General features: G+C 44.5%; 2 protein-coding genes across 8 annotated transcripts in view; both read right to left on the reverse strand.

The window, feature by feature from the left end:
* Nucleotides 1-27,705, reverse strand: part of QARS1 (glutaminyl-tRNA synthetase 1) — a 79,497-nt gene that overhangs the window by 44,607 nt on the left and 7,185 nt on the right. The gene's annotated exons all lie outside the window — the stretch shown is intronic.
* QRICH1 (glutamine rich 1) lies at nt 1,444-27,702 on the reverse strand. Of its 7 annotated transcripts, none has more exons than XM_050979233.1 (12): nt 27,558-27,702; nt 26,528-26,588; nt 25,240-25,442; nt 22,711-23,040; nt 13,471-14,487; nt 11,000-11,177; nt 10,262-10,416; nt 9,826-9,940; nt 8,376-8,484; nt 7,870-8,021; nt 7,094-7,184; nt 1,444-6,321 (listed from the first exon to the last, which is right to left on the reverse strand). In XM_050979233.1, exons 4-12 carry the CDS (start codon nt 23,017-23,019, stop codon nt 6,129-6,131), a joined length of 2,319 nt encoding a protein of 772 aa, XP_050835190.1. In that variant the 5' UTR covers nt 23,020-23,040; nt 25,240-25,442; nt 26,528-26,588; nt 27,558-27,702; the 3' UTR covers nt 1,444-6,128. The 7 variants fall into 7 exon arrangements, with proteins under 7 accessions (XP_050835190.1, XP_050835191.1, XP_009089381.1 ...); XM_050979234.1 differs by having other exon boundaries at nt 27,509-27,652; XM_009091133.4 differs by lacking the exon at nt 25,240-25,442.

The following is a 27,705-nucleotide window of genomic DNA, read 5'->3' on the forward strand; positions in this document are numbered from 1 at the left end:
CACAGTGGGCCCGGCTGTCGCTCTCAGCCGCCGGCAGCACCTCCTGAGCAGCTTCTCAGCACCGAGCCCGTACGTCTTCAGCCCGGTGACATCAGGCCATCTCGGCTGTTCTGTGCTCAGGCTGAGCAGCCGGGTCCGTGTACCGGCAGGAGGCAACAGGAGAGAGCTGAACTCCAGTACAGCCCAGTGGGCCCTGCGTGCCAGGCTCTGTCTTGGCTGCCACCAGTTTGTGGCACCAGTACAGTGTGATACCTGCTATAAGACCACCTAAAAAATCCCAGCTGCGGGTAGCATGGTGACATGTACAGATTGTGGGTTAAGGGCTGAGTCCATCACCAAGTACACTCCCACAGCTTGAGAAGACAAGAATGGGCCTGTTGGGTCGGTGGTGAATGCAGAGCTGGGACAAACCAGCAGAACCCAAAGCTGTTTTGTAAGTCAAAGGGAGCTGCATGAAGGATGAAAGTCAAGAGGCAGCAGTGAGGCCCCAGTATTGCACCTCAAGGGGAATGAAAGGCAGAGAGGCAGCAGTCTCACCAGAGAGGATCCAAAGTGATCCCAGCTAGGCATTAGCCCCCTCTTCCTAAAGCCACCAGGCTGAGCTGTACAAACAAGCAGTGTGAAGAGGACAGCTGCATACTGGGAATGGGGGTGTAGCACCTTCAAATCTGTGCCACAGACTGGGACTGGAGGGAGATTTTTGAGAAGAGCAGGGGGACTGTGCCAGGAGGAGCAGAACAGGCACAAACACAGATCTGCTGCAGAGGAGCCTTACAGAACATAGCAGTTGGCTTTTTCCAGGATGAGATGTTCCCATCCCTGCAGTTCCATTTGAGCATCAGGAAAAGTTCCTGTACTGCAAATTACTGAACAACTTCCTCCTCTTGGTTTACTTGTTGTGACATTCCAGATTCAGCCTCAGAGCATGAGGGACATGACACAACCACACCCCTTCTCACCTGCTCTTCATAACACCCTGCCCAAGGCAACCCCCTCTCTAACACTAACTAGTTCAGGGACTAAAGTACAGTGCTCCTCTGCCTACAACTCCCTGCTGTAGAAGTTAATTCCTTGTTCAAAGATCAGAAAGCAGCTTCAAGAAATATGTCACTCATGTTACCCTGTAGGACACAGGAAATGTGAACAGAGATCAGAAAGCGCCGCCTGCCAAGGACACGCACTCTCGAGTCAGCATCACCTGTCACAGGATAAGGAATACAGGAGGCATCGTGCCAGACCAAGATCAGCATGACAGGTCTCTCTACCCTTATTTTGAAAAAGAACAGGCTAACAAAGTTTTGCTGAGCCTACCTGGGAGGGACACACGGATCTGAGCTGTTGTTCTATGGGCACGGGCACAGCAGTAAACAGGCATGTTGGCTTCTGTTCCAACAGAAGCATCAGGCAAAGTTTAATGGTTCTCAAACAGACTACAACAAAGGCTGCAGGGAAAAACATTTTATTTCCAAGCAGATTACAAAGAGCAGAGAATATAAGAGTAAAATTAAATTAAAAAAATAGTTGAGTGCATCTCTTTAAAATGATTTGTAGTGTGAGTTACTCACGGGGCAAAGCTACTGGAGAGTTCTGAAGGTCACTTTGCAGGATGCCAATCACATGTGCTGTTTAGACCTGGGTCAACACAGGAGGGACAGACAAGATGTATTTTGCATATAGGCTGCACACTCATTATCAAGCGAGGTTTTGGGCTGCAACTGGACCCTGCCTTTTTGAGACATCCCCTCCACCTCATTCTCTCCTGCAGTTCCCTCAAGCTCTAGACATGGTTTATTGCTGCTGTTAGTGGGTTTAATCTGCCTTCCCATTCTGATGAGCTCCAACGCCAGAGGAGAAGCAGGCCAATGTGTCTGCCATGCACAAGGTTACAGGGAACGTGACTGCAGTGCTAAGAGCAGAGCTTCAGCCACGCAGCAAAGGAAACCGACAAGTAGGGACACAGCAATCACTTCAGAGATTTGGGGGAAGCATGGCAGCAAGACTTTTGGAAGAATTGAGATGTTCCTTAAGGTAGGAAGAGGTATAAGCAAGAAGGGCTCTTTCCTAGGCATTGGCACCAACGAAACAGAAGAGGCTGAATCATCAGGATAAGGTGCTTTCCCTGTAATGTTTAAGAGGAGCAGCTCCAGCAATAAGATGGGGAGAAAAGCCCCATTTGGGTGGAAGACAGTTGATATCCCACTTTAACAGTGATTTAGGAGTCCAAGCACTAACTCCAAGTCAGTCAGTATTAAACTTGGGTAAGAATGTGGTATGGCTGGACAGTTGCACAACCATTCAGTGTCTAGCAGCACTCAGTCCAGCAAGAGGATGAGCAACTACAGTATCAGCAATCCTCCACCCCCTGTGCACTCAGGGGGCTCTTTCCTACCATTTCTGGATCTGCTCTTATCACAGCATAGGAATATTCCAGGCCTCATCCTTTCTATATATGCCAAGGCTGACAGTGGCCCTCATGCAGCTGAGAACAAGACTATCTTAATTTCTGCCCTAGCAGCAACAGTGCAGAAGAGGATTCTTTCTTAGAAATCAGTCTTTTTGTATTGTCCAAGGCAGAACAGTTCAGGATCTACTTCAAATCTTGTGACCCCTCTGAAGTCCAGACCTCTAAGGGAAAGGCAGCCGACAGGTGAGAGCCCTATGATGGTCTTAGACCATTCCCTTTATACACTGCTTTAGACAGGAGTGAAGAACCACTCCCTAGTCTGCTCTCCGCTGCTTCAGCCAGTACCACTTAAAAAGGAAATGCTTGACCTCTTGAAAGCAAATGAAACTCTAATGGTGCTGTGGACAAGTGTAAGAGGCTACAAGTTTCCTAAAGAAAGCAACACTGTTAATATGTCAAGAGCTTGGACAATACATGAGTCTCATGTCAGAATGTGAGGTGCTTTACAACAGTCAGTCTCAGCTTTCTATGGTTCCTTTCATACCAAAGTGACAAGATGGGCACAGTTCAAAATCAACAACACACGGTCTCTAGCTTGACTTCTCAGCTCTATTTATTTAGAGATTGATGCATTTTGAGCCTGTCTCGTACAAGGCATAGGGCACAGAGAGTTCCTGTCAATATATACACGCATACAAGAGCAGTAAAAGCAGTTTGGCACTCTCAGAGCCAAGGGGGAATGCCCTTTAAGCAGCAGTCAAGCTGGTTATAGGAAAGTGTTAAAAAGCTATTTTACATGTTTGACTGGGAACATTTCCCAGAATGTGGATAGCAACCCTAAGCCACAGCACTCTTCTGTGCTACTCTGTGCACATCTTCCTACAAGCCCCTACAAGGGAACAATCATGTTCTTCACTATCAAAGAACATAGTATTTATATTATAGAAATACTGTACCTTTTAAACTAGCTCCATAGAGACAGATTAGAAGCCAGATCCAGGAAAATAATCCTTAAGTCACAGTATATCGATTGTCTCTAAAAATAGGGAATGAAGTGAACACAGTGGACATTCTGATGAGACAGTACAGAACAGTGCAGCAGTCCACTTCTGCATCAGCAGATCCTCTCCTATGTACATGCGGACAATGAGAAAGAAATGGAAACGCTCCAGTCCATCAATCATCAGGAGATCTCCACAGCTCACCATGTGCCTAGTTCTTAACCAGTATCCTCTAAGGAGAACTCTTCCCCCTACAAAGACTTGAGATCATCTTGCAGTTAAGAGTAGTAAGGAAAGTGCACAATCTAGAATTTCAAGGTAACATGGAATTCTGTTTCCCCAGAAAGCTCAGCTGAAGCTCCTGTCAATGTGTAGTGTTAAGAGGTGACTCTCAAGACTGCCCAGTAAAGCAGCTGGTACAGTGTGTATTTGGCAGATTGTTTAATATCCGCTGTATTTCTGATGGAGACAGCCAAGGCAGCAGGCTTTCCAACTCTGCTCTGATGATGGGACAAACTGCCCAAAACAAAGGGAAAGCCACTGTGCATGCCTGTGGGCACACCCTGTGCAGCAGGCACATGCAACTGCTTGGAATAGTGGAGCCTGCCCCAACCATGTCTTCAAAGACTTAAAATAGGGCCAAAGATGGACATGCTAGTCACTACGATATGGTGAAAGGATTAGAGGTTTCTGACAGCTGAAGCAGTACTGGTGATCCCAAGAGCCACCCTACAATGGGGCAAGTGCTGGCTCTCAGCAGACAAACTGAGGTCACAGTACTTGCTGCCAGCACTACAACCACCCTAAGCACCATCTTCCCAGCTTATCCACTGGGATCTGGGCAGTGATCCCAGGCTGTTTTCCTCGGGCCTAGTTCTGAGGGCAGACACTGAGCTAAGAGTCTAAAACAAAACAACAGTACATTGCTACTTCACCTCTCTGCACACACCTACTTGAGCACAGAGTTCTGTAGAGGGAACAAACTGCTCATACTGACACTGACTCAAGCACACCTGCTTCCTCAGAAACACCAACATCAATATGAAGCATCAGGGGCTTGGGAAGTCTCTCTAAGCTGCACACCTCAACACTGCTCACAAGCACAAAGACAGGGAACATTGGCTACTCTCATCAATTTACATTCCTGCACAACCAACAGAGAGGGCAGACCTTCCTTCTCAATACAGACAGGTGCTGGACAACAGGCTTTAGGAAAGTTGCTTGCCTGTACACAAGGTTAAATTTTTTTACTGTAATATATATCTAAATATTTATCTGTGTATTTTGGAACAGGGAAGGGACATGAGATGGAAAAGCAGGGAAGACAAGTTCAAGAATCAGAGTAATTTCTCTGCATCCAAGAAGCTGGTGGCACAAGTAACAAGCCTGGCAAGTGATCTCCCATTTCAAGCACAGTTGGCTACCTGCTGGCTTTAAAAGAGCAGACTATTTGTTAATGATATAAAATACGGCAACCATTTAAGATGCAGCAAGGCAAGGCTACAGGGCTGGGGGTTATGATCATGAACGATGCCAAAAGCTACTCAGCTGTGTTAAAAACTGTGAAAAGGCTGTTAAACAGCAGGAGTAAGCCATATGCTGCTCCTGGAAGGCCTTTTCCCTCCACGACCCCTCCATCATGCTGCTGTTGTGATGCATTTGAAAAGGTGGAAAGAGGAGGATTTGCCTAGGGGTAAAGCCACAGAACATCAGGACAGTCTGATCTGGTCTCACAGACCCCATGTTCCTAGCCTGGCACTGAGCTTCCATCAGCAAGCAGACATTCAGGTCCTTCAACAGAAGTGTATGCCCTTCTACCTTCTTAAGTTGTAGGGGTGAAAGAAATCCAGCTGAGTTGAGCTGGAAAGCATGAACAGGGATGAAAACAACCAGTTTGCATACTGATCTTTGTATAATGACCCCCCCCACCCTCACAGCTCACTCTTCCCCAAATAAAGACACATTGTTCAATGGCATGTTGAAAAGACGTGCTCGTCATTCTTAATAAACAACTAGAGTAAGAATACATAAGAGAAACAGGGTGGTATCTTTATATGATACACAAGTGTATGTTACAAGAATTCCAACAGGCACAGAAGCCTCAAGCTTTAAGGCCTCAATGTTAGGCCAAAAAAGAAGAGTGTGGTAAAGTTTGTACTTTTAACATCTAAAAATGTCACTTAAAGGTCTGAATAGAAATTGTTGGTTTGTTTTTTTTTTTTTTTTTTGTATAAATCATAATTGCAGTTCACTCTCTCCTCTTTCTTCCAAGACAACAGCAAATTAACGTCCAAGCACAAGAAAAGAAGATGCCTGCCTCTCCTCCACTGGCTGAGCAGGTCCATCCATCATTCTGTGCCCTCTAGGCTGCACGTGCTTCAAGGAGACAGAGGCCCCAGCCAACCAGGCCAATCCTGTAGTTCATGTTTTCTACATCATAAAAAAACCCAGAGTCAACCAGCAGCTTTCCACAGCTCCCAGCTTGCAGGGGATATGCAGCCTCCAATGGTTCCAACAGTTTGGTGTGTTGGGTAGGATACACAATGGGTAGGTTTTCCTTTAGATTCTTTTAAAGAGAAGAAGCCTAAAAGGGCTTCATAACTACACCAATAAAAAAACCAAAAACTTAGGCATCTCCTTTAGTGTAAAAGTCTGTACAATTTCTCTTTGCTTGTCCCTCCCCCATCACCCTGCCCCAGCCCATCTGAGCCACGAAGGATGCCTTAGTGCATGGTGCTGGCATTAGCCACGGCAAGAGCTTCCTGAATCTCTCGTATCACCAGGATCCGGGTGAGCATCTGCTCCATCTGCTCTCTGCTGATCGGCTGGATGGAATACCAGATTGGGCTGTTGGGGGCCACCACTGGCTCCGGTGTCAAGTAAAATGTGTCATTCCGGCCTTTCACACTCTGGGGGCTGTGTGAGGAAGATCAGAAATAACCAGACTAACAAAATGTCCTGGAACAGGTACCACCACGGTCCTCACCCCAGGCTTCACAAATCCTGACAGTGAACATCTGGCTGATGACACATGAAGGTATAGAGATACATCTAGGGGCAACATTCATTCCAAAGTTTTAGGACATGCCAAGGTTAAAAAGCCATGGTGAGAACTACAACAAAGTAGTTTTTACTTCACACTCGTAAGCATAACACACACATGGCTTTAGGGGTCCTCCAGAGTGAAGAAAGGATGGGGTATTTTCACATTCAGGCTACCTGCAGATCCATCTGTGCAGATGAACCATTACATTAAATTTCAGAATCATCATAATTTAGAGATGAATCCTTTAAGGCACCCTCCAATTTCCATAGCAAGTCCTTCTTTTTGGTCAGAAGCTAGTTTGAATAGGACCCTAATCCTACCTTCAGTAGTGGATGCTTCCAGATGACTTGCAACTCACAAGCAAAAGAACAAGGTCATGTCAACACAGCAAACATTCAAGACTAAGAGCAGCCAGTTCACAATCAGGATTTGTCTCTTAAATACCCCAAAAATTCAATTTACATGCCATCAGAGTTAATCCCACTCTCTCACATCAGCACCACTCTCCATTTAAGTAAATTTATGGAAATATAGAAATTGTGTCAGTGCTATCACACAGCACTAAAAACTAGGCCAGGCACAGGGTGCAGCTCCCCAGTGACAGAAGACAAGCACCATACACACACCGACGAGAGCTCTCACCATTTGAAGAGGTAGAAGTCATACAGCTTTATCGGACACCTCAGGGGGTTCTCTGGATTCTCGGTCTGCTCTGCATACATGTCATCTGTAACTACAAACCAGCCCCCCAGAAGTCTGTCAGACACTCTGTGTAAGCACAGCAACCAATCAGTACCTTAGAGCCTCAACACTGCAGCACCTTGTCACCATACAAGAGCTAGCAAGAGACATATGACAGAGGCACCTGGCTATAAATGCTTAAAAGCATTATGCAGAGCTTGCTATATCCTAAGGATATTGAAGATCACAACCCATCCATATCCTTCTTTCCATTTCTCCTCAACCAGTGTGCAAAATGAGGGAAATATCACTACTGAGACTGCAAAGCCTCAGTTGCATCCTGTGCTTTTAAGAGGATAGATTATACTTACATAGGAATTCTTATGAGTTCACATGAATCAAGGTAAGAGAAGCCCTCCCAAAGACTTTTCTCCATCTCTTCATAAGCACTTATACCCAATAGTTTCTTTGCCCATAAAAAAACAAACAAACAAAAGTAACAAAAAAATTATCCTTAGTTCTTGATGAGTCCCACATGCCTCAGGTAAGGTATGTCCCCAGGGTTATGATTAGAAGGTACTATCCTCTCTTGGAGAGAATGCATGGAAAACACATACTGCCAGGCTACAGGTAACTGGCAGAGCCTTGGATTCCCTACCTGCAAACATCTCCAGGTTCATCCACTTCTTCAAGCCCAAGTAAGTAAAATAATACCAAAGAAACCTCCTAGACACTACCTTTCTGTCCAGTCTGGTGCATGCCTGGAGCCTTCATATAGCGGATACTCGTGCTTTTATCCTTAGGATTAGAAGGGTTCTTCTTGGTCTGCCTCAGCACCTTGGAGAAGGCCAGCTTCATGTGCTGGTCTACTGTTTTCAACAGGAAGTATCTGAGCAGCAAGAACAAAACACAGGACATTCAAAGGCAAGCAAGGGACATAGTCACAACAGCAAGGTAGTTTCCTTTAGTCATCATGAGCAGGGTGAAGCTCAAACCAGCCACTGGGCTAAGGACTCTTCCAGCAGCAAAGCATACAAAAGCCACAGGTTCAGTCTGCCCCCAGCTAGCTCACTTCCTTGTTATACTGCATCTTCTTTGTCTGATGAAGCTACAAGTAGGCTCTGTGTGCAACCATTTGAAACTTGTGATTTTGCCCTACACAGTGCGGCAGTTTCACACCAATCCTGTTAATGTCGCTGAAGTTCTTTTATTCCCCAAGATTCCCTAAGACCTGAGTACTTACTTTGTATTAAAAAACATCAGTGTAGTGAGCAAGGTGGAAGGGGAGTGAGCTCCAAGCTGCTTACACTCCCACAGCATCTCTTCTGTTACATGACTGGAGAGGATGTAACCTGCAATAATCACAAGTCGGCATCATGCCAGGGGACAAGACACAACATGAGCACAGGCAGCATTTTACAGTCTCTAAGTACTGGATAGCATATAAATCTTAACAGAAGAAGAAAGAGGAGATTCTCATTAATGTCAAGATTCAGTGCTCCGAAAATAACTTTTTAAATAGCAGGTACAGTTAGGAAACACTTGTACATATCTATCAACCTCTAGCTGTGGAGAGTATGCTTGTGCAACATGCCTATACATCCCAGCCCACAGAGAAAAGAATATGCACTTAAAAGCTTTTAATTGTTGGCTTGACTCCAATGCAGATGCTCTTAATCCAATAATATGTGAGAGCAGGCAGGCCAGTGTAACAAATCTGTTCTTGGCCCTGTGCACAGCTTCAGTGAGAACAGAGTGCCAAGTGATGTATTTGGACACATGAGCAATCCTTTAATTCTTAGATATTTTTTTTCCCCTTTGTGCAGAAGAAAAATACTACACTCCAAATACACAGATAAACAGAAAGACAGCAGTATGAACTCCAGGGCTTGTGGAATGTCAAAGCACTGATCAAACAGCCAGACTGAAAACAAAAGGATTCCAAAACTCATGGTGCCACTTAGCCACCCAGCCTGTAATATCAGCTACTTTACTGAACATAAGAATTAATTTCTGCACTCATGTCCAAACATATCAAAGGGAATGAAGCAATGAGAAACCAGGTTTCTATGCTCTGAAAATGAAATTTTTAGCTAGTTCTCATCCAGTTCTCTGTCAAAATTTGTCTCTTCTGGAACTGCCTCCTCCACCCCTTCTGCCATGATCTCCTAAACATAAGGTTGAGCTGCAACTGACTGCAGCACTGGAGGCTTTATTCAGTCATTGTTTTTTACTTTCACACTCAGTTGGTTCTGCAGACAGTATCCATCTGGCTACATGGCACTATGACAGTGCTGTATTATCTCCCAAAGAAACAATACATATTAGAGGCAGGGTGTATTACCACTTCAGATGAGGAAACCTGATTCAAATCAAGGATCAGCTGGCTGCCAAGTAAGCCAATCTTATGACAAAGTCATAAGTATACTACAAAGTCCCCATAATGTGCCTTCTGATTGATGACAAGTGACAGACAAATAATGCTCAATGACAGTCAGGGTTAGAGCCTGACAATGGCAGTAACCCCAGCATTCACTGCAAACATCACATTTTTCTCCCTGAGCAGCATTAGGTAGCCTAGGGATGTTAAATACTTCAAGAAGGTTTCTATTCAGACTACACTCATGCTGTAGGTTCAGTTTAAACATTCCAAGCTCTGGAAAGTTTTAAAGTTCTTAAACAATAGCCCTTACCAAGAGGTGAAACACGGGGCTGTATGTCCTTAAGAACTTCATGCAGCCATTCAGTGAACCGAATGTAGTAGAGATCTGAGAAGATGTCATCAACTCGGCCGTTTTCAAAGAGATACTGTAAGAGATCACAACACAGCCCAGTACAGTGGGAGCAAGTGTGTTCCTCAGACCAGACCTCATCCCTTAGGATTTATTATTTTCACTGTGATACTGAACTCAGTTATTCACAAACTTAACTCACAGACTAAAGTATTGCTTGCACTAAGGACAGACAAGTCATCTGATGTTTTCAAGGTTTTTTAAGCAGAGACTTTTTTCTTATAAATTGTTGGTAAACTTAATAGAAGCCACAGTCTCTATTTTTATAGCCAAGAGTACCCCTACACATGCTGACAACATGGACAGTTCTGTAGCACATAGAGCTGTCCCATCCTACCTTCTGAATACACAGGAAGATATAGTAGAGCACATCTGGATCATAGGGTTCACCATCACCATTCCGAGCTTCTCGTGTCATTAAGCACAGACCATAATTCAGCTCAGCCACAGCTGAAGAGATGAGATCTTCCTGGAACCTCAGCAGCTGACGCCCTGGAAAAACAAAACAAAGCTATATTATTTAAGTGATAAAGCCATATTATTTCCTAACATTTCAGAAAAGATTTTCCACATTTCCATTCTATCTGGCAGGTCCAGCATTACCTCATTCTCCCAGTATAGTAAAGCAAGTTGAAATAAATCCAGACCTTAGGCTCTCAGAAATAATAAAAGATAAAACAGGCAAGAGTTTGATAGGAAGATCCTCTGCCCTACCAAATGCATGACTATTGCCTTCTTTCACCATGTCCCCAGTGAAATGCTGCCCTGCAGCAACAGGAAAACAGCAACTCCATGACTGTTCTTCCAGCTTGGACAGACACTTTGTCCATGCACCACAGCCACGCAGTGCCCTTTGCTATTGCTATCAGCCCAGGTGCTCAAGGGGGCTCAGCACAGAGCTAATACATGTTCTGTGGCAGTGGGAATACACAGTAATTAGTGCTGCAGAGTAAATTAAAATTTAAATTTAGGAACAATCACTGATTAAACAAAAGGGTTTTCCAGAGCAGCACACATATAATGTTTTCGCCACTCCTAATCCTACTTGAAAGGCCATACTGTCAATGGTACTTACTTCCAATAGGTGCTAGTCTATTTTGGGCTTCTTTTTCCAGCTCTGCATTCTTGGTCTGTGCCCAGCTTTTCCACACTTCAAGACCTTCTTCTGGCTTCAGAGAGTTAGGAAGTAGAAGTTCAGGTGAAGTCTGCGGCTGTGGCTGTGGTTCAACTTCAGCAACCTGAACAGTTTGAGCCTATGAAAGAAAACCCTTCAGTTTATATACACACTTCAACATGCAACAGCTGGACAAAAATCAAGAATCCCACAATACCTGTCGCCCCAGGATATCAACCTTCTACAACACTCCCAACAAGAAATTAATCCAAAGAATGCAACTTTTGCTGTCCAACCTGAATTGCAACTCACAAAAGAATATTCTACACTCCAAAAACTTATTCAGTTTGATTGGAGAAATCTATCTTTTCAGCTCACTTGTCACTCTGAATCACCACTGAAATCCATCTCACTACAAGAGCAGCCCACACAGACCACCAGCCCTTGAACAGGAAGGTGGGACCAGCTTTATCACCACTGCTGCTGCACACCTAGACTGCCCTAAGGAAGGTCCTGGGTACAATCACATGCCATACACCACTGGCATCCCTCCCTATCCACACTCTCTTCTTTAAGCAGTACATAACTGGCACAAAGAATAAATACATTCTGTTCTTAGCATAAATCATAAATAAGATTAATTCTTTTGTAAAAGGTATAAAGCAGTAAGACTAGAACACAACATCAAAACATCAATTCAATTTCAATGCAATGTTCTCAAAATACCAAATACTACTAATGGGGACTAGCTATTATTGTGTGAAGTGTGACTGCATGACTTATTACAGACCAAAGGCATCTCCAGACCCTTTGAAAATTTACTTTGCAGTGGGACCTTAGGTCACCAATCTCAAACTGAAACTTATTTGTCTGGCAACCAATAGCACCAATCTAAAACCTGCAGCAAGCCTTTCAGCCGCACTCACTCTGTGTTTGTCGCTACAGTTCTCAAGTCTCTGCCACAGAATCTCATTGCTACCTCAATTAACAGCTTTACAGACCTTAGTCAAACTCTCACTGGTACCCTGAATGTTACAGAAATAGCAATTCTTATACCAAAACAGTTTTGCTTTTTCCTTCCTAAGAGCTACTCCAAAAAGCAGCTTTTCCTTTGATACTGCCAAGTGCCAATATTAGTGGAAGTTGCTCTGACAGTACTAGAGACCATGGCATAGGAAAATAGCATAGAGATTTTAAAAACCTGTACCTTGCTTAGTATAAAAAAACAACAGCTTAAGAGGCAAAGTCTGCAAGAGTCTCAGACTGGAACCTTCCAATTCCCTCTGGCTGGCTTTTAATTCTCTGCATCAGCTCTTATTAGCTTGTTGCTTATCACCCCCTGCAGCTGCAGCATGTAGCAGAGAGACCGACTGAAAAGGCCCAGCTTTATTAAAGGTAGATGGCGACTAAGTTGTGAAGCAAAGCCTCTCTCTGCCTTCACAAGTCCAAGGGTGAACTGACACCTTATCTTTGTAGGAGCCAGGACTGATCTTCTGCTCTCCTCCAGAATGCTGCCACATTACTTTCCAGAGAGCTGAAAGCTTTCCAGAGCCAACTCCCTCCATCAGCCCAAACCAAGAGACAGTCTTCTGCACTAACCTCACAGACACCTTTGTCCAGTGTGAAGGCCTGACATAGGCTGACGTAAATCTGCTGAACTGGCACATGCTTCTTAACAAACCTGTACTTTTCACAAATAGAGCAAAATTGCTGCAACTTGCCCAGATCCCTGGAAGCACAATGCCAGAGGACAGCACAGGGCAGGCAGGCAAATTGTTTCTCAATTTCACAGTTCTGAGAGGGTCAACTCCCACAACTGTGATGTTCACCTCTAGTAGCTTTATTGCCCCCCCTCGCTAAAGAGAGAGTACATTCCTCCTGGAATTGTCTATGTATTTAGGGTATTTTATTTTAAATGCCTTATGTACCCTAAAGCACGCTTGATCCAGGAAGTTGACTCACAACTAGTCAGATTTCAATATTTTACCCAGGCACCGGGTCTGCTGTGGACTCCCATGTCCAACATAACACAAAGTAACCAATCATGACTAGTACATATTAGCACACCTTATTTGGCTGCAATTATCCCTGCCTGTCCACTGCAACCCCTGGAACAGCTCAGGAAAATACTGCAGATCTCAGAATACCTGCTATGAAGAGTCTGGCAATCAGTATGTATATATTAACTTTTAACACTAAGATCAAGCGTGTACTTTCTTTTGGAATGTTTTGAATCCTATAACTATGTACCAACATTATCACATGAAAGTCTTATACCCATCAGGAGTCAAGTGCCCTGTGTCACATTCAGGCTTCTGGGACAGATGCATCTCTGCTTTCCAGACACCAGCTGTCTGTTGGCATGCTCCCTCTCCCAAAACATTTGTAAGTTGTTAATCACCAACAGAGACCAATAGGCAGTTTTAACTTACTGAGCAAGTGACTTGTAGCTGCTGCTGCTGCCCCTGCTCTTGTGGTGTGGGCTGCTGCTGTTGCTGCTGTGGGTCCCATATGTGCACTGTCTGTGCTGTATTCTGGTATGTCCCTGCCACAGCCTGCACTGCCACTGGAATGTGGATGTTGCCATTCATAAACTGGGCTGGAAAGATCGAATTAGCAAGAGTCTGCACCACTTCCTCATGAGAGTTCTTCACCACTGAAGTACTTCCCACCATCTTATCCTTGTCATCTTCCAGCTTCACTGTAGCCAGTGTTGTGGGTGAGCCACTGACGTGGACGGCATTGTAGGCCTCCTGAGGGATGGCAATGTGTGTTATGTTTTGCTGCTGAAGGTCACCTCGTGGTTGAGCAGAGTAAACAGGGATGGTCCACGTCTCTCCAGTGGGGCTAGTAATGGTCCCAGTGGCACTGTACAGGTGGGCACTGTCCACTGTTAACAAGTCTGGCCTTAAAGAGACATAACTTTGCTGCTGGCCCTGAGGAATGGCCAGCACTGTGGCAACTGGCTGCCCTGAAATAGCATACGATACAGTAATAGGCATATCCACTTTACGTTTCTTCACTGGCTGAAGGACACTCGCAGAGCTGATCCGCCTCTCTCCCTCTCGTGGAGAGCCTTGTTGAGAAGGTGGGGGAGACAGTGCCCCAACTGTCTGGATCTGGATCTGCTGGCCACCAGTAATGGCCTGTCCTGCCACAAGCTGGGCCTGGATCTGCTGGTGTTGTATGTGTTCCTCCTGTAGCTCTGCAGCCTGGATTTGTTGGGCAGTCTGCACATGCTGCACTTGGATCTGAGCTGCCTGCAGCTGCGATGGGCTGGGGCTCTGAAGAGACTGACTCTGTATTGTCTGGGATGCCTGCTGCTGTGCCTGGCCTTGGATCTGCACCTGGACCTGTATTGGCTGCTCCGAAGCCTGATGGACAGAGAGCTGTGGAGAGAGCTGCTGGGCGGAGACCTGCTGCGGTGACTGCTGGACCTGGACCTGAACCTGCAACGACACCAAGCCACCAGTTAGAGATCAGCAAACACCAGTGATTCAGCAGAGATGGTCTATCACTCAAGATCTGTGATCCGGGTCTTTTATGTTCACTTCTGATTCCAAGTATTAATCCATTAGTAAAGATTTCAGGAAAATGAAACCAAGTTATTCTAGAAGTGCCTGGCTGATAACAGTGATACAGTAGATGTGTTTGCTCAGCATGGCACAGGACTCTCAGCACAGAGAGAACAGCATGTGAGCTACATCTCCACCCTCAAACCTCTATGGGCCCAAGCCAACAGATTCCATCCTTGGAATCCAAGAGTCTTCAAAACTATTTGCACTGCTAAAATGTTACATTAGCACAGGTCTTGCAATATCAAGACTTTAAGGTCATTCACATTACAATCACAGGAGCTTGCCTCATTCTTAGCATGCTCTAAAGATTGTTCTACTGCTGCCCACCCCAGTCCCAAGATGGCCACAGGATCTCTTGCTGGTGACAGGCAATAAGAAATATGGGTAAGTCGAAACCAGCACTTGGCTCTTTCCTCATAAAGCACAGGAATATTACTTTGAAAGCTATCATTAATAGTAACACTACTCAAGTGGGTGCCAACACAGAATGTGGCAAGTTCAACCTCAATCTTTGTCATGCATTAATGGCCTATGCTGCAGCATGTTTTGTAAACTCTAGAAGACTTTCTTTGGCAATGATAATTAAAACCAACCTTTTTTCCATTATTTACTTATTCCATTTAATACCATTTATTGTCCAAACTACTCAGTTGTATTTTCTAGCTCACGCATTTAGACAATACTGAATAACAGACAAATCTGTTGACTTGATTCCCAACCAGTTCCTTTTATTGGGGGGGGGGGGAAATCACACCCTCTCACATTAATGCTCATTTGTCCAAGGTCTGCCACAATATCTAGCAGCAGTCCAGCAGCACACTGAAAGCCAGCAAAGGTAGACCCCAGCAAAAATTTCAGGTCCAAACAGCTTCACATCCCTTGTCCAGACACTTCTCCACTTTTCCTCACATTTACAGAGACAACTTGTTACATTTGCCTTGTCCTAGAAGTGATATCTCAGGTACTCATGACCATCTGTTTCTCTAGGCTTCATTAACACTTTATCTTAAGGAAGGCAATTAATTACTCAACACCTCTTTCTGAAGCCAACACGGACTTATTTAGTTGCAAGACTAAATGGCTTCCTACTCACAGTTCTCTCACCCTTTTCTACCTCACTTCCTGGATCCAGGCAGACTAATGCAGCATTTGCACAGAGACAGCACAATAGTCAGCCTGACAATACCAAAAAGAACTACAATGCAGGCCTGCTGTGCACAAAATCTCACTTCCCAGCATCACTGCTAAGAAGTCTTGAAAAATGTTAAGGACACATTTACAGCCAATTAAGAGTTGCTAAAGAAAAAACTGGGGTAGCAAAATGCCCCACTGGCAGGCCAGATTTATAAGTAACCTCCTGTTAAGAATTAATTTATTTCCAGGAAGAACAGGGTATAGTTCCTTCTGGGAACTCTGTGCAGTATACTGTAATCCAGATGACGTGGTGACTCTGTAATAATTTCCTGCAAGGTAGCAAGAAGCATGTGACCTTATGTGTGCATGACAGTTCAAAAAGCTCCATCAATGCGTGATTTGATCAGGCAGTCAAGTGAAAAATATTATCTCACCTATGGGATGTTTCCTCAGTTCTATTTGATATTGTTCTGCCCTGGAGCATGAGTACTGCATTGGGCGAACAGGCCCAAACATGGATACCAGGTAAGAAAGCCAGTTGTAATCACACCCCTAAGGCAAGAATTCTCCAAAATATTTCACATTAAAAATCACTAATATGGTCTTTACTATTAATTTAAATCCTTGTTCAGAATATTACCTGCACGGCAAAAGCCAAAGATTGAACAAATTACATATTTTATTGCACTGATATTTTTGGTCTCTCACAAGAAACATTTGCTTTATGTGCTATGATTCAAAATGACGTTAAGAGACAAATGTGTCAATTGTCCTGTAGTTCTGTAGTGTTTTCACAATTTGCACAGGTTGACTGAGAGCACTTTAAAAGAACCCCCACCTTCTATACAAAATTTCACATTACAGTTCCTGTGAGTGCTGTAACATATATACAGAAAAGACTTTTTTTTTTTTTTTTTTTGCTAGCAGTAAGAATTCAAAGTCTCCTCCTGAGCTGAAACAATTTTATCACACAAGCACAATTAGAAAGGTAATGGAACTGGTTTAAGAAAGAGGCATTGTCAGCAAGAGGCCCAAGAACAAATTTAACAAGACAGCATTTGCTCCCTTCTGTTCTTGTAAACAGACTGCTTCAGTTTGAGGGGACCTCCCCTGATCATCGAGTCCAACTGCCTGACCACTTCAGGGCTGACCATAAGCTATAGGATGTCATTCACAGCACTGCCTAAATGCCTCTTAAATAATGACAGGCTTGGGGCACCAACCACCTCTCAGAAGCCTGTTCCAGTGTTTGACCACTCTCTTGGTAAAGAAATGCTTCGTAATGTCCACTCTAAACCTCCCCTGGCACAGCTTTGAGCCATTAACCATTTCAGAGCCTGAGCCTACAGTGTTTGAAAGTCAGCAACTTCCACCACTTTCAACAGATGAGCAGTCATACCCTGAGGCCCTTCAAAACTCCCCCAGGACTAAATCTTAACTCCTACTACAGAGATGTCTTGTGGTGCTTTAGAGTCCACCCTGCTATTGTTAATACCAAAAGAATGAGTCCAGACCCAAACAATATGAAGTCAAACTCCAGAATCACTTGAAGCTCTCCATGTTCCAAACTGCAGACATCATGGTCTGACTAGAGAGTGGTCCTACTTTAAAAGATATGGAGCTCTACCTACCACACATTATACATCCCCTGTGAATTACACATCCATTTTTAACAACTGTATCTTGGAGCAGATCCCTCCCTATTTTCAAGGGGGTTGTATCCAGGAGTGCTACAAGCACCCATTCCAGATTTACAGGCTTTAACCTAGTCTGAGACCAGAGGCTTCCTATATTGACCTCATTGTCCTTTTTTTCCTCAGATTGCAAGTTAGACAAAGAATTACACTCAGCAGCAGCAGACTTTATAAAGACTCTGTACAAAGGGGAATGTTTTAAATTTACAGGCTAAGACCAACAGGGGACTTTAAATCTTCATTTTATGCTGAAGATTAAAGCAAAAACATGTTATGCTGGCAATTCCTGGGTTACTGGTGCAAGAAAGGAACATGCCAAGTTACCAGTACTGAAATACTGTTTATTGCCAAAAGTCTGGATCCAACAGCATGAAAGAACCACCTCCCAGCAGGCTACCATGACACAGAGAAATGCCTTTTCACTATGAAGTAGCTGGAAGCTGGACCAGAAACCAAAAGCATCAGAAATCAACCCTGTATCGTAACAGGAGAGCAGAACTAAATTCCCTTAAAGGAAATCTTCTGTCACATCAAGCCCAAAAAAATATTCTGTCCTGAACTGAGCAAATGCAAAGAGTAAATAAGTAACCCTAGGACCATGAGAACATCTGAAGCCGGGTTGCCAAAACTTTTTTTCCTAATGGCTGATAGACAAACTTTCAAGTAGGAGTTTTAACATGTCAGCCCTGTGTGGATTCTCTGCCCAAAAAGGAATCAGACTCGGTTGTTTCAGAACAGCAGCAGAACTGAGATTTTCTTTGCTTGTTAATTCTTTCATCTCCAGACTGACTGGATTATCTAATATTTCCTAAAACCTAACTCTAAAGAAGCACACAGAGCAACTCTTTCCTGCATGGATTTTTTTATACGTAGCCTTTCCTAGAGTACCTGACAGGCTCTTAAATGCATCTCTTCACAAAGAGATCTTGGTTTCTGAAGCTGTATTTAAACCAGCAGGCAGTAGTACACACCAAGAGCAGATCTCCAGAGCAAGACTGGAGACATACTAACACGTCCACACTATGCCTTCCTGAAGACTATTTCAAATTTAGTTCTACTCTTGCCCACCAGCCAAGTTTGACATCACCAAAACACAAGACTGCATCTTACAGCTTAGTTTCATATGGAGGGAACCCCAAGTGATAGGCTCCAAACCTACAAGAGGTAAGAAGGCTTCGGCAGGTGGCCAACTTGCTGCAGGAAGTATGCTCCAAATGCCGCCAGAAGTAATGTGGGTGCATCTCAAACTTCCCACATAAAGTCAAATATTTGGGAAAAAAGTTAGTGAGAGCATGAGAAGAATAATCTCAGGGGTTTTAAGCCAAATTTAAGGACAGAAGACTTAAAATACAGTTCCCTCAACAACAGTCCTAAGCTAAAGCAAGTCCAGCACTAAAAACTAACACTGTAACAAAGAATCCTTTCTAAAGTTACACCAGAAAGTGTACAAGCAAGTACAAAACAGATATGAAAAGTGTAAGTGAAGAGTAAGTGAAAAGGCTGATCAGTGAAGTAGGAGGAAATATCAGAACTTGTTATTTAACTACTTTACAGGAAGTCCTTTCCTATCTAAGTAAACAAGGTCTACGGGAAGGGTGCGAGTCAGCTTTTCAGAACAACTGCCAGACTGACTCTCACTCCAGGCTTTTCCTCTGCTCATTCATCAGCATCAGAGAGAGAATTCCATCAGCTAAATTAGGCCTTGGGTGTGTTTAAACAGTTACATTATCAAGATTATGCTGTCAAGCTGTACACTGGGGAGGGATTTAGATCTAAGACAGTTAAAACACATGAACCAAGGAAAAACAGCTTACCTCTCCAACAGAAGAGTACTTCCATATACAAATAGATGCTACCTTGAAAACACCACTCTTAACTATAACCACTGTTTGAATTGTCCCACTCAGCCCTAGCAAAGGCTAATTAATACTTGCTGCTACACTAAAATCATACTGGCATGTTTTTCAAACATAAGCAAATAGGAACTCTATCATCAAGCTAAACTTCAGAACCAGTACAGAGGCAAGATGAAGGTACATCCATCAGAAGCAAAGGAAAGATGCATTCTGTGCAGAGCCAGAGATGAGACTTTTTTCTAAGCTATTTAAGGGCATCTTTCCCTGCCTTGTGTCATTAATAATGTCCGGCCTCCTATAAAGGTCTGAAGTCACAGAATAAAGTGAACAGTAAACATGTAAGGAATTGAGCAATTAGAAAGGCACAAGTATTAATTAACTGAAAGAAATTTTACACAGGCATTCAACCATTCCCCATACAGTTCTGTGATCTTGCTCACATGTAGCAACCTCCCCTCAAGCCCTGCCCAAGAAAATCTTGCCACCGAGACATCAGACTGTTCATAAAAAGCTGAAACTGAGGATTTTCTTCTCCACACACACCATAAACAAAGATACTTTCTGTCCTCTGATATTCTTTCAGTTAAAGCTTCCTGGGTAAAAGGCACAAGAGGTTCACCGACTTCTGCAAAAGTACCATATTTGGGAGGCAAGCAGCAATTAACACTTCACTGGCACCATCAATTCCATGGCCTCTATGCACAGGACCAAGCAACAATCTCAACAAAAGCAGAGCTGACAAAACACTTCCTTGACTGCAGCAAAACACGGACCTTCCCTGCCACTCCCTGATGCAAGGTATGACAGCTTGACATACTAAACTCCTTCTCAAGGTCATTCATGGCACCCCCGTGATACTGGGTGTGGAAAGAGCTCCAGGACACTTAAACTGTAGCAATGACCAGTATACATAACCCAACAGTTGCATCCACTCATCCTATACAATAAACATTTGATAAGACTTTGTTGAGCCTTTTAGGCAAGAAAACCTTAAGGTGACAACTTCTTCAAAGAGCAAATTTATCTTTCTAGAAAAACTATAAACAGCAAGCAGTGACACTCTGTCTTTAGTAGTTCACAGCAAGTAAAATCCAGGATGAAACCTGAGCACTATCTCCATGATTATAAGATCATCATCAGCACTTTCAACTGTGAGGTCATCTGACTAGTCAAAGTGTTAGTCACCCCCAGCAGCACTGTCACACTGCCAGACACAAGCACAGTCATTCAAAGGGTCTTCCGCTGACTTGCAATTGGATTAGCAAGAACTAAACAGATTACCAATTCAAGTACCAGGATGACAAGTTTAATCAAAAGCCAAGAGGCTCCAGCAGACGACCAAAATTCATCATAATACAACACAGGCAGTACTTCAGCACAGAGAGCCAGCTGGAGCAGGTGCACTGCTATGGTGGAACACTGTCACTCCCCAGCACCACAAAAAAATCCAGCTTTATCCAGCAGAGCTCTGCCACTGCTGTCACAGCGACAGTGCAGAGATGAGGGAACAATAAATCATGAGTTCAACAAACTATGTCTCAATAAGAAATCCTGAAAAACAGAAAAACACTCTTGCAAAGGGGTAAAGACATTCTTCTCCACTCTATTCTTGCAGAAAAATGAAGATAATTCTGAGCTAGCTGCTCAAATACACCTCATTCAGCTGCACTGCTGATACACAAAAGCTGCAGCCACATCTAGTACCAGATGAGCAGCAGGGTAGGCAATACAAATAGTAATGATGATCTGCACAAATGGGAAAGCAGGTATCTAAAAGCAGAGGCACATCAGAAACAAGGAGAAGAGAGTAGACAGCATTATTCAGGAAAATTGCTGAAATCTTAATTTTCATGAGAAGCTTTTCATATTCAGGGTGCAGGTCATTCCGTTCCAAAATCAGAAACCAGTCTTTGGCAGCAACTCTATGCTTATTTACAAGAAGGTCAGGTTATTTTTCTCTGGAGCAAGAGATATATGACCTCCCTCCCTACCTCTATTACTTGCAAGGGTCAAGCCTGAACACTGGGTAGTTCTAAAATGAGGCAGCAAGAGTGAGAGGGGGGAAAAAAAAAATCCTTTTGACTTTTACAATTGGTTTGGGGGCTTTCCATATCTTCAAGGCTGAGGCACTCAAAAGCCAACTCTCCGAGCTCCTCTGCTACTGCAAAAACAAACTTCTTCCAGAAAACATACTAGCTGGCAAAACCAAACTCACTCTTGATCAGTTTTAATAGCCTCGTGCAGAGATCCAAGTCATGCCTGAAAGACTTCAGGTTTTTGTTCTTCAAAAGCCTTTCAACACAAGTCACTGCAGGGCAACAGGTTACAGAAGTCTCAGTTAAGCATTCATTTACTCAATAGAGAGTAATTGGAGACAAGTTACCAGTGAAAGAGTTTTGTCTTTGCTGTAGGATAAAAACACACAAGTGAGCTGTTGACACAAGACTAGTGCACTGCAGCAAGTACACACTACCTGATCTCCAGTCATTTGTGACTCCATACCCACACTTGTTGTTTAAAAAAAAAAAAAAAAAAAAAAAAAAGCTTGCAGCTTTACATTCTGCTAGAGAAACCAGAAAGACTGATATCTCAAGTGTAGTGTATCAGAATTATAGCTATAGCCAGAGTTCAGCTGTTTCAGCTGAGTAAATGCCCTGCCACCTATGAACCCATGAACTCTTCAAATTACAAAATGTACCTGAAGGCAAAAGCAATTTCCTAAGTTATAAAATTGGTTTTTTTTCTCTGATGGTGGATTTGTTTACTTAATACGTCATAAAATACCTAATGTAATATCTACTTAAAAAAACAAAACAAAAAAAGACAACAGCTTCCACTGTGCAAACATATAATATACCTTGATGCATATGCATCCTTTAGAATTCCTTTCCAGAAACATATCTTCCCCGGGTTCATATCCTAAAGTTGACTGTCTTGTATTTCCCCCTGACTTAAAAGTCAGTTCAAGAACAACTTTTAGAATATTCAAGTAAAACTATTTAAAGATTATTGATTTTATTAAGGAAAAAAAAACTCCTTAAGGCAAGCTCCATCCCACAGCCACCCTGAACAATCAGACAGTCAGAGGGGGCTGGTATTTATAGCAGCTTCAGAGCACAAGGCTTCTGGAGTTGTGTACATGCCAGAACTGTGACCGTTTCTCCAATAGGTGACACCATTCCATTGCTATGTATGCGGCTCTTCCTACAGCAGGGCTGGAGGGAGGCACAGTCAAGAGAGCAAATTTACTATCAAATTCCTTAAATGAAAGGGAAATATTGCTGTCCTATATGAAGATAATTAGCCCTGCCTTAAATACTTGTCTGAGGCTTAAGGTTAGACAGCAGCTCTGAACACTACTCTATCATGGCAAGTCATATATACATTCAGAGATTATTTCAGATGCTTACCTGCACTTGCTGGGGTTGCTGAACCTGTATCTGCTGCTCTGGCTGAGTTTGTTGCTGGATACTGGTTGTCACAGGACAAGCAAGTTCAAGCAAAGACCCAGCCACCTCTGTGCTGTCCGTATAAATGCAGTTGCCACCCTGCTGATACACCATTGTGGTGGTGGCTGTCTGTTGAAACTCCTGGAGAGCTTCTGGCCCCTTGGAAGCAAGGGAGTCTAGAAACTCCTTCATCCTGTGCTGGGGGATCGTTCGCGCCTTCACACGGATGTATTCTTCAAAGGAAATGGTGTTCTCCAGAGAATTATTCATATTGCAAGGTCCTCAGGGTTCCTTAAGGAAAGAGAAAGTAAAATTCTTAACTACAGCACTCCCTTCATGAAAGGCTATTAACTCCAGTAACTAATCTCTTATACCAAGTATTGTATGAAAACTGGCAAACATGCACAGCCAGATGCCCAAGACAGATGCTTTAGTTTTGAGGCATTTTGTGCTACTACACATTTCTCAGATTAACCCTTGGCAGCTCAGGGGAGTCTGAATGAAACCCAGGCGTGACTCCTCCTTCTCTCAGAGATCACAGCCATGTAAACTCTCCTAGCTCTGTACTTCACCCAGACCAGGCAAGTCCTGTACCAGACAAATCCAGTCACACATTCCATTTGTTTGCAGCATGCACAGTTAGCGAGAGAGGCTCAGAAATCAATATCTGCGGCCCTGCTTTGCAGCCGCAGAGGTGGGAAACTAAGCAGTGTGTTCTATCAGGCCGTGCGTGCAGTTCTATTCTAGGCAGCTAATGGGAAGCACAACAGAAGAGCAACAGATGTAGCACTCAGCTCATTGCTATTAGGACTAGGACAGCCTCATTGATCTGAACATAGCAAGCAAAAGGAGAGCGCTGGAATCGAGATATTTCCTCAAACTGAGAGCTACACACATGGAGAAACAGAGCTCTGGAAATGACAAAGGCAACTGCAGCATCAGTTCTTGATGTCCTTTTAATATAGGAAGAGGTTAACATGAAACATGCCATGTGTGAAGACAACAGAAAGACAGAAAAAGAAGTTAAGATGATCAGGGCAGAAGTGAAAGCAAAGTAAAAAACCACCACCACCGAAGATAACTCCACCTGAGAACGTCAGACAGCTCTAGGGTATACTCTGACAGCATTCTTCTCTTATTGACTTATCTTGTTTAAACCCACAAATTGTTTTTGTAGTGAGTATACTGGTTATTTCTAAGGCACTAATTAGCCTTGATAGACCATAAATACATTTGAGCTATAACATCACCAGATACTGAGACAGTTGTGAAAAGATGTGAAACACCACAAGATCAGGACTAGAAGAGGTGATTCAGCACTACAAGATCAAGCTGCATAAAGGAGGAAAACCAGATAGACATCACTATGTACAATATGACTGTAGGTCTAAAGAGAACAGGTACAAAAACAGAGCTTTATGTATCTTTTCACAATGATTTAACAAAGTAGAACTGAGACAGAGCTATGGTTGAACATAAGACTGCAAAAGCCTGTGTGTAAATAGGAGTTAACTCTAGGCTTTCATTGGCACTCACGCTACACAAGACCAGTGCCAGTTATCACCAAAGCCTGGCAGAGCTGAAGCAAACACTAACCCCTCCTCACTGTTATGTGACAGCAGTCCAAACATACAGTTTTTGTTTACATGGAGGTTCATGGCTGGTGCATTGGACCAGGCTCACAAGAGAAAAAAAACTAATATCAAAGGTAACAGGAACACACATGAGGTAACTTGTGCTCTATCTATGGTTTCTGAAGTCTTTAAGATGTATTTGTTTCTGTATGAGATTTCTATAGAAGATATTCTTAAAATATGCAGCATGTTTAGTAAAAAACACCAAATAATGGTGTTCACATAGCAAATCCAACAGCTCTGCAAATATCAGCATATAGAAGCTCCTGTAGAAGCTACATCTGGACAGAAAAAACATTCTTTCTGAGACACCAATCTGACATATTCAAACCAACTCTGGCTGATAGAGCCAGTAAGACTACTCACTTCTTCGGGAGCTACCCAAGAGTACTCTATAACTCTACAGCACATATTGCTAACCCCTTCCCAGGTAACCATATGCCCAGGGTGAAACCAAGGGAGAACAACAACGTTAATGCATCCACAGGGACTCAGGACTCAGAAAAGACCTACAGCAGGCACACTGAAATGTAACTGCATGATGCTCCATTATATACTCTGAGGATGGAAAAAAGATTTTGAGCAATTAACCTGTGCCAGTCTTCTACTTGGAACTTTCAAGTATTTGACTTCAGTACTACAGGGAGGCTTTCAGAAGAGCATCATCATTCTCCATGTCCACCCTGAGGCAGATACAGCTTTGAGAGGGAAGACTCTTCTGAAGAATAAGCCTCACAGATGCCATGCTGGGATCCCAGACATGAATGCCACAGATGTTCTTTGACAGCAGGATCCCAGACATAAGTGCCACAGATGCTCTTTGACAGCCAGCTGCTGCTAAATTGGATGGGCTCACCTCTCCCAGGTGCTCTCTTCCTGCTCCTGCATTGGTTTTTAGTATGTTGTAACAACTCAGGGAATAGCTATCCACCTTCTGTTGATCTTGTCAGAGGAGAAAGTAAGGAGGTCAGCAGGGCCACTGTTCCTAATGGGAGCTGTCAGCCCTCACTTCTACTTTTGAAACTCCAACCCTTCTTTCACAAGCTACATCATTCTCCTCTGTAAGAGACCAGAAGCCACAAGACACCCAGAAGCATAAGCAGCAGAGATCCACCACCAAACAATCACCAACCTCTTCTGACCACCAAGCAAGCACTGATTTCTTAAATACAAATCTTAAAGCAAGCACTGATTTCTTAAATACAAATCCTTGACCCTGCTCAGCTGGTCCGTTTCAATTAGTTCTTGTTAGCATCAAAATCAAGAGCCTACTAGGCCAGTCTTCCCCCACTAGTAAATCTTCCTCTCTCACAAGCTGTCAGAATAAATCTCTTTCCTTTCTTCTACCATGGAAAAAAAAAATTCCTTTACATTTTCTTCAGGTAACTATACTAAGAGCCACTAAGCTGAGCCCCTGCAGCATTCAAAGTGCCAGGCATGGACCAGAGCCCCAACATGCCATAAGGCTTCTGTTCTTGCACCAGAACAAGCAGCAAGATGTTCCTTAGGTTTTCCCTACAGGCGCAGTTACAGACTCTGTAGGTAAAAGTGTCTCTCATTCATATCAGTTTTTAAGGCTGCTTGAGATTATTTAACTAGAAGCACTGAACCACCCAAAACTGCTCTTCCAAGACCCTGTGCAGCAGTGGAGGAACCAGGTCCAGAGAAACATTCAGGAATCTAATGCTGCACCCCCATAAATTTTACTTATTAAAACTAAACCAATCTGCATTTATGGCAGAAAATCTCTGTAAGGCTCTAGGGTGCATTCTACAGGCTTTTGTAGGGCAACACATACAGCTTGCTGCTGCAGTCACTACTTTTAGTTATTAAAGCACACAAATTTGTGCATTCCATTTACCCCACAGACACACACTGGAAACTGCAAACATCCACCCTCACTGGATCTCAGCAGCAAGTTTTTAATATTGCATTTTAAAATTTTAAAAAGAGCATCTAGGCAATAAGTTTCTCCAATAAAAGAAGACAACTCCTCTCTGTGCAGCATAACTGCATTTTTTTCAAGAAGTAAGTTCAAGAAATTCTTTTAAGATTATGAGCACATACGGTTAGTTGATAAAACTTAGACTGAGGTTACTGAAAACACACACACAACTTGCAGCATGTGGACAATCTGGACTCACCAGTCACCATGTTGCATGTATTTCTGCTGCTCTTGTCCTGAGCTCTTAGACTTGTAACGTTCTGGAGAAGACAGAACAAAGAAGCCCTTTCCATCCCCAGTTCCTCTTTCTTTATTAAGTCATTTTATTTTTAATATGTATTCCATTAAGAAAAAAAATCAGGAAACAAAGATATGATCATCCACGCAGCTAGCAGCTCCCACTGAGGAATTGCAAGATGCCCAATTTCTAACCATCCTTCAGCCTGGTGGTACTGAGAACGACTGTGCGAGCACATCTGTCACAGAGCGCCGTGCGGCGACAGGCACGGCACGGTGGGTAACACCGGAGTTACTGACACACAGAACTTAGAACAAGGCAGCAGCAGCAGTGACCGCATCCAGAGGCAACCCCCCCGCCCCCTCCCTCCGCAGGTGCTCCCGGTGATGCCCCGAGAGACAGCCGGGGACGCCACGGACCGCTCGGCCACCCAGCCAAGACGAGGCGAGGCACTATATCTAGGCCCTGAGACGTCGGCTGCAGCTCAGCCTCGGTCCTGCCGGAGCGGGGACGCCGAGCCCGTGGGGCTTCCCCCGCCCGCGGGGACCCGGCAATGCCCCAGCCGCTCCTGCGCCTTTGTCTGTCGGCGGGGCGGCCGGGCCGGGCCCGCAGGCGGCGCCGTGACACCGCCTCCCCCGCCCTCCCCCGCAGGAGCCATGTCGGGGGCTTCGCGAGGACGGGGCAGCCGAAGGCCGCGCACAGGCCGCGCCTTCCGGTGCCTCGCTGCCCGGGCGGGGGGGGCGACGGGGACACGCCCGGTGCATGGGGGGGGAAGAGCAGGGGGCGCGCCCGCGCGGGCCGGGAAAGCGCGCGCGCGCGCGCGGCAGGCGGGGCCGCCCCCTCCCCCTCCCCGCCGGGCCCGCGCCGCCCCCGGAACCGCCGCCTCCTCCTCCCGCGCCCGAAGGGGGGCCCCACCCAGCCCCGACACCGCCGCGCACTAACCCGGCCCGCCGGCCCGGCTGCGCCGCGGCGTGACCCGGCCCCGTCTCACCCCGGCCCTGTCGCCGCCGCCGCCTCGGCCCCGAGTCTTTTCCCCTCACAGCTCCCTGGGCGCCATCTTACATTCAACCCCCTGCAGCCAATCACCGCGCTGCCCCAGCCTCGCGAGAGCGCAGCTCCCAAGCCCCGCGAGAGCTCAG

This window comes from Serinus canaria, chromosome 12 (assembly GCF_022539315.1).
Source record: "Serinus canaria isolate serCan28SL12 chromosome 12, serCan2020, whole genome shotgun sequence".
In the NCBI taxonomy this organism is placed as follows: Eukaryota; Metazoa; Chordata; class Aves; order Passeriformes; family Fringillidae; genus Serinus; species Serinus canaria.

Coding starts and splice junctions, on each gene's coding strand:
- QRICH1 (XM_009091133.4), bottom strand. CDS start 23,019: ATGAATAATTCTCTGGAGAACACCATTTCCTTTGAAGAATACATCCGT. Junction 9,941..10,261: donor TCTTCCTGTGTATTCAGAAG/GTAGGATGGGAC, acceptor GATCTCTTACAG/TATCTCTTTGAAAACGGCCG. Junction 7,185..7,869: donor GCACCAGACTGGACAGAAAG/GTAGTGTCTAGG, acceptor GCTGGTTTGTAG/TTACAGATGACATGTATGCA.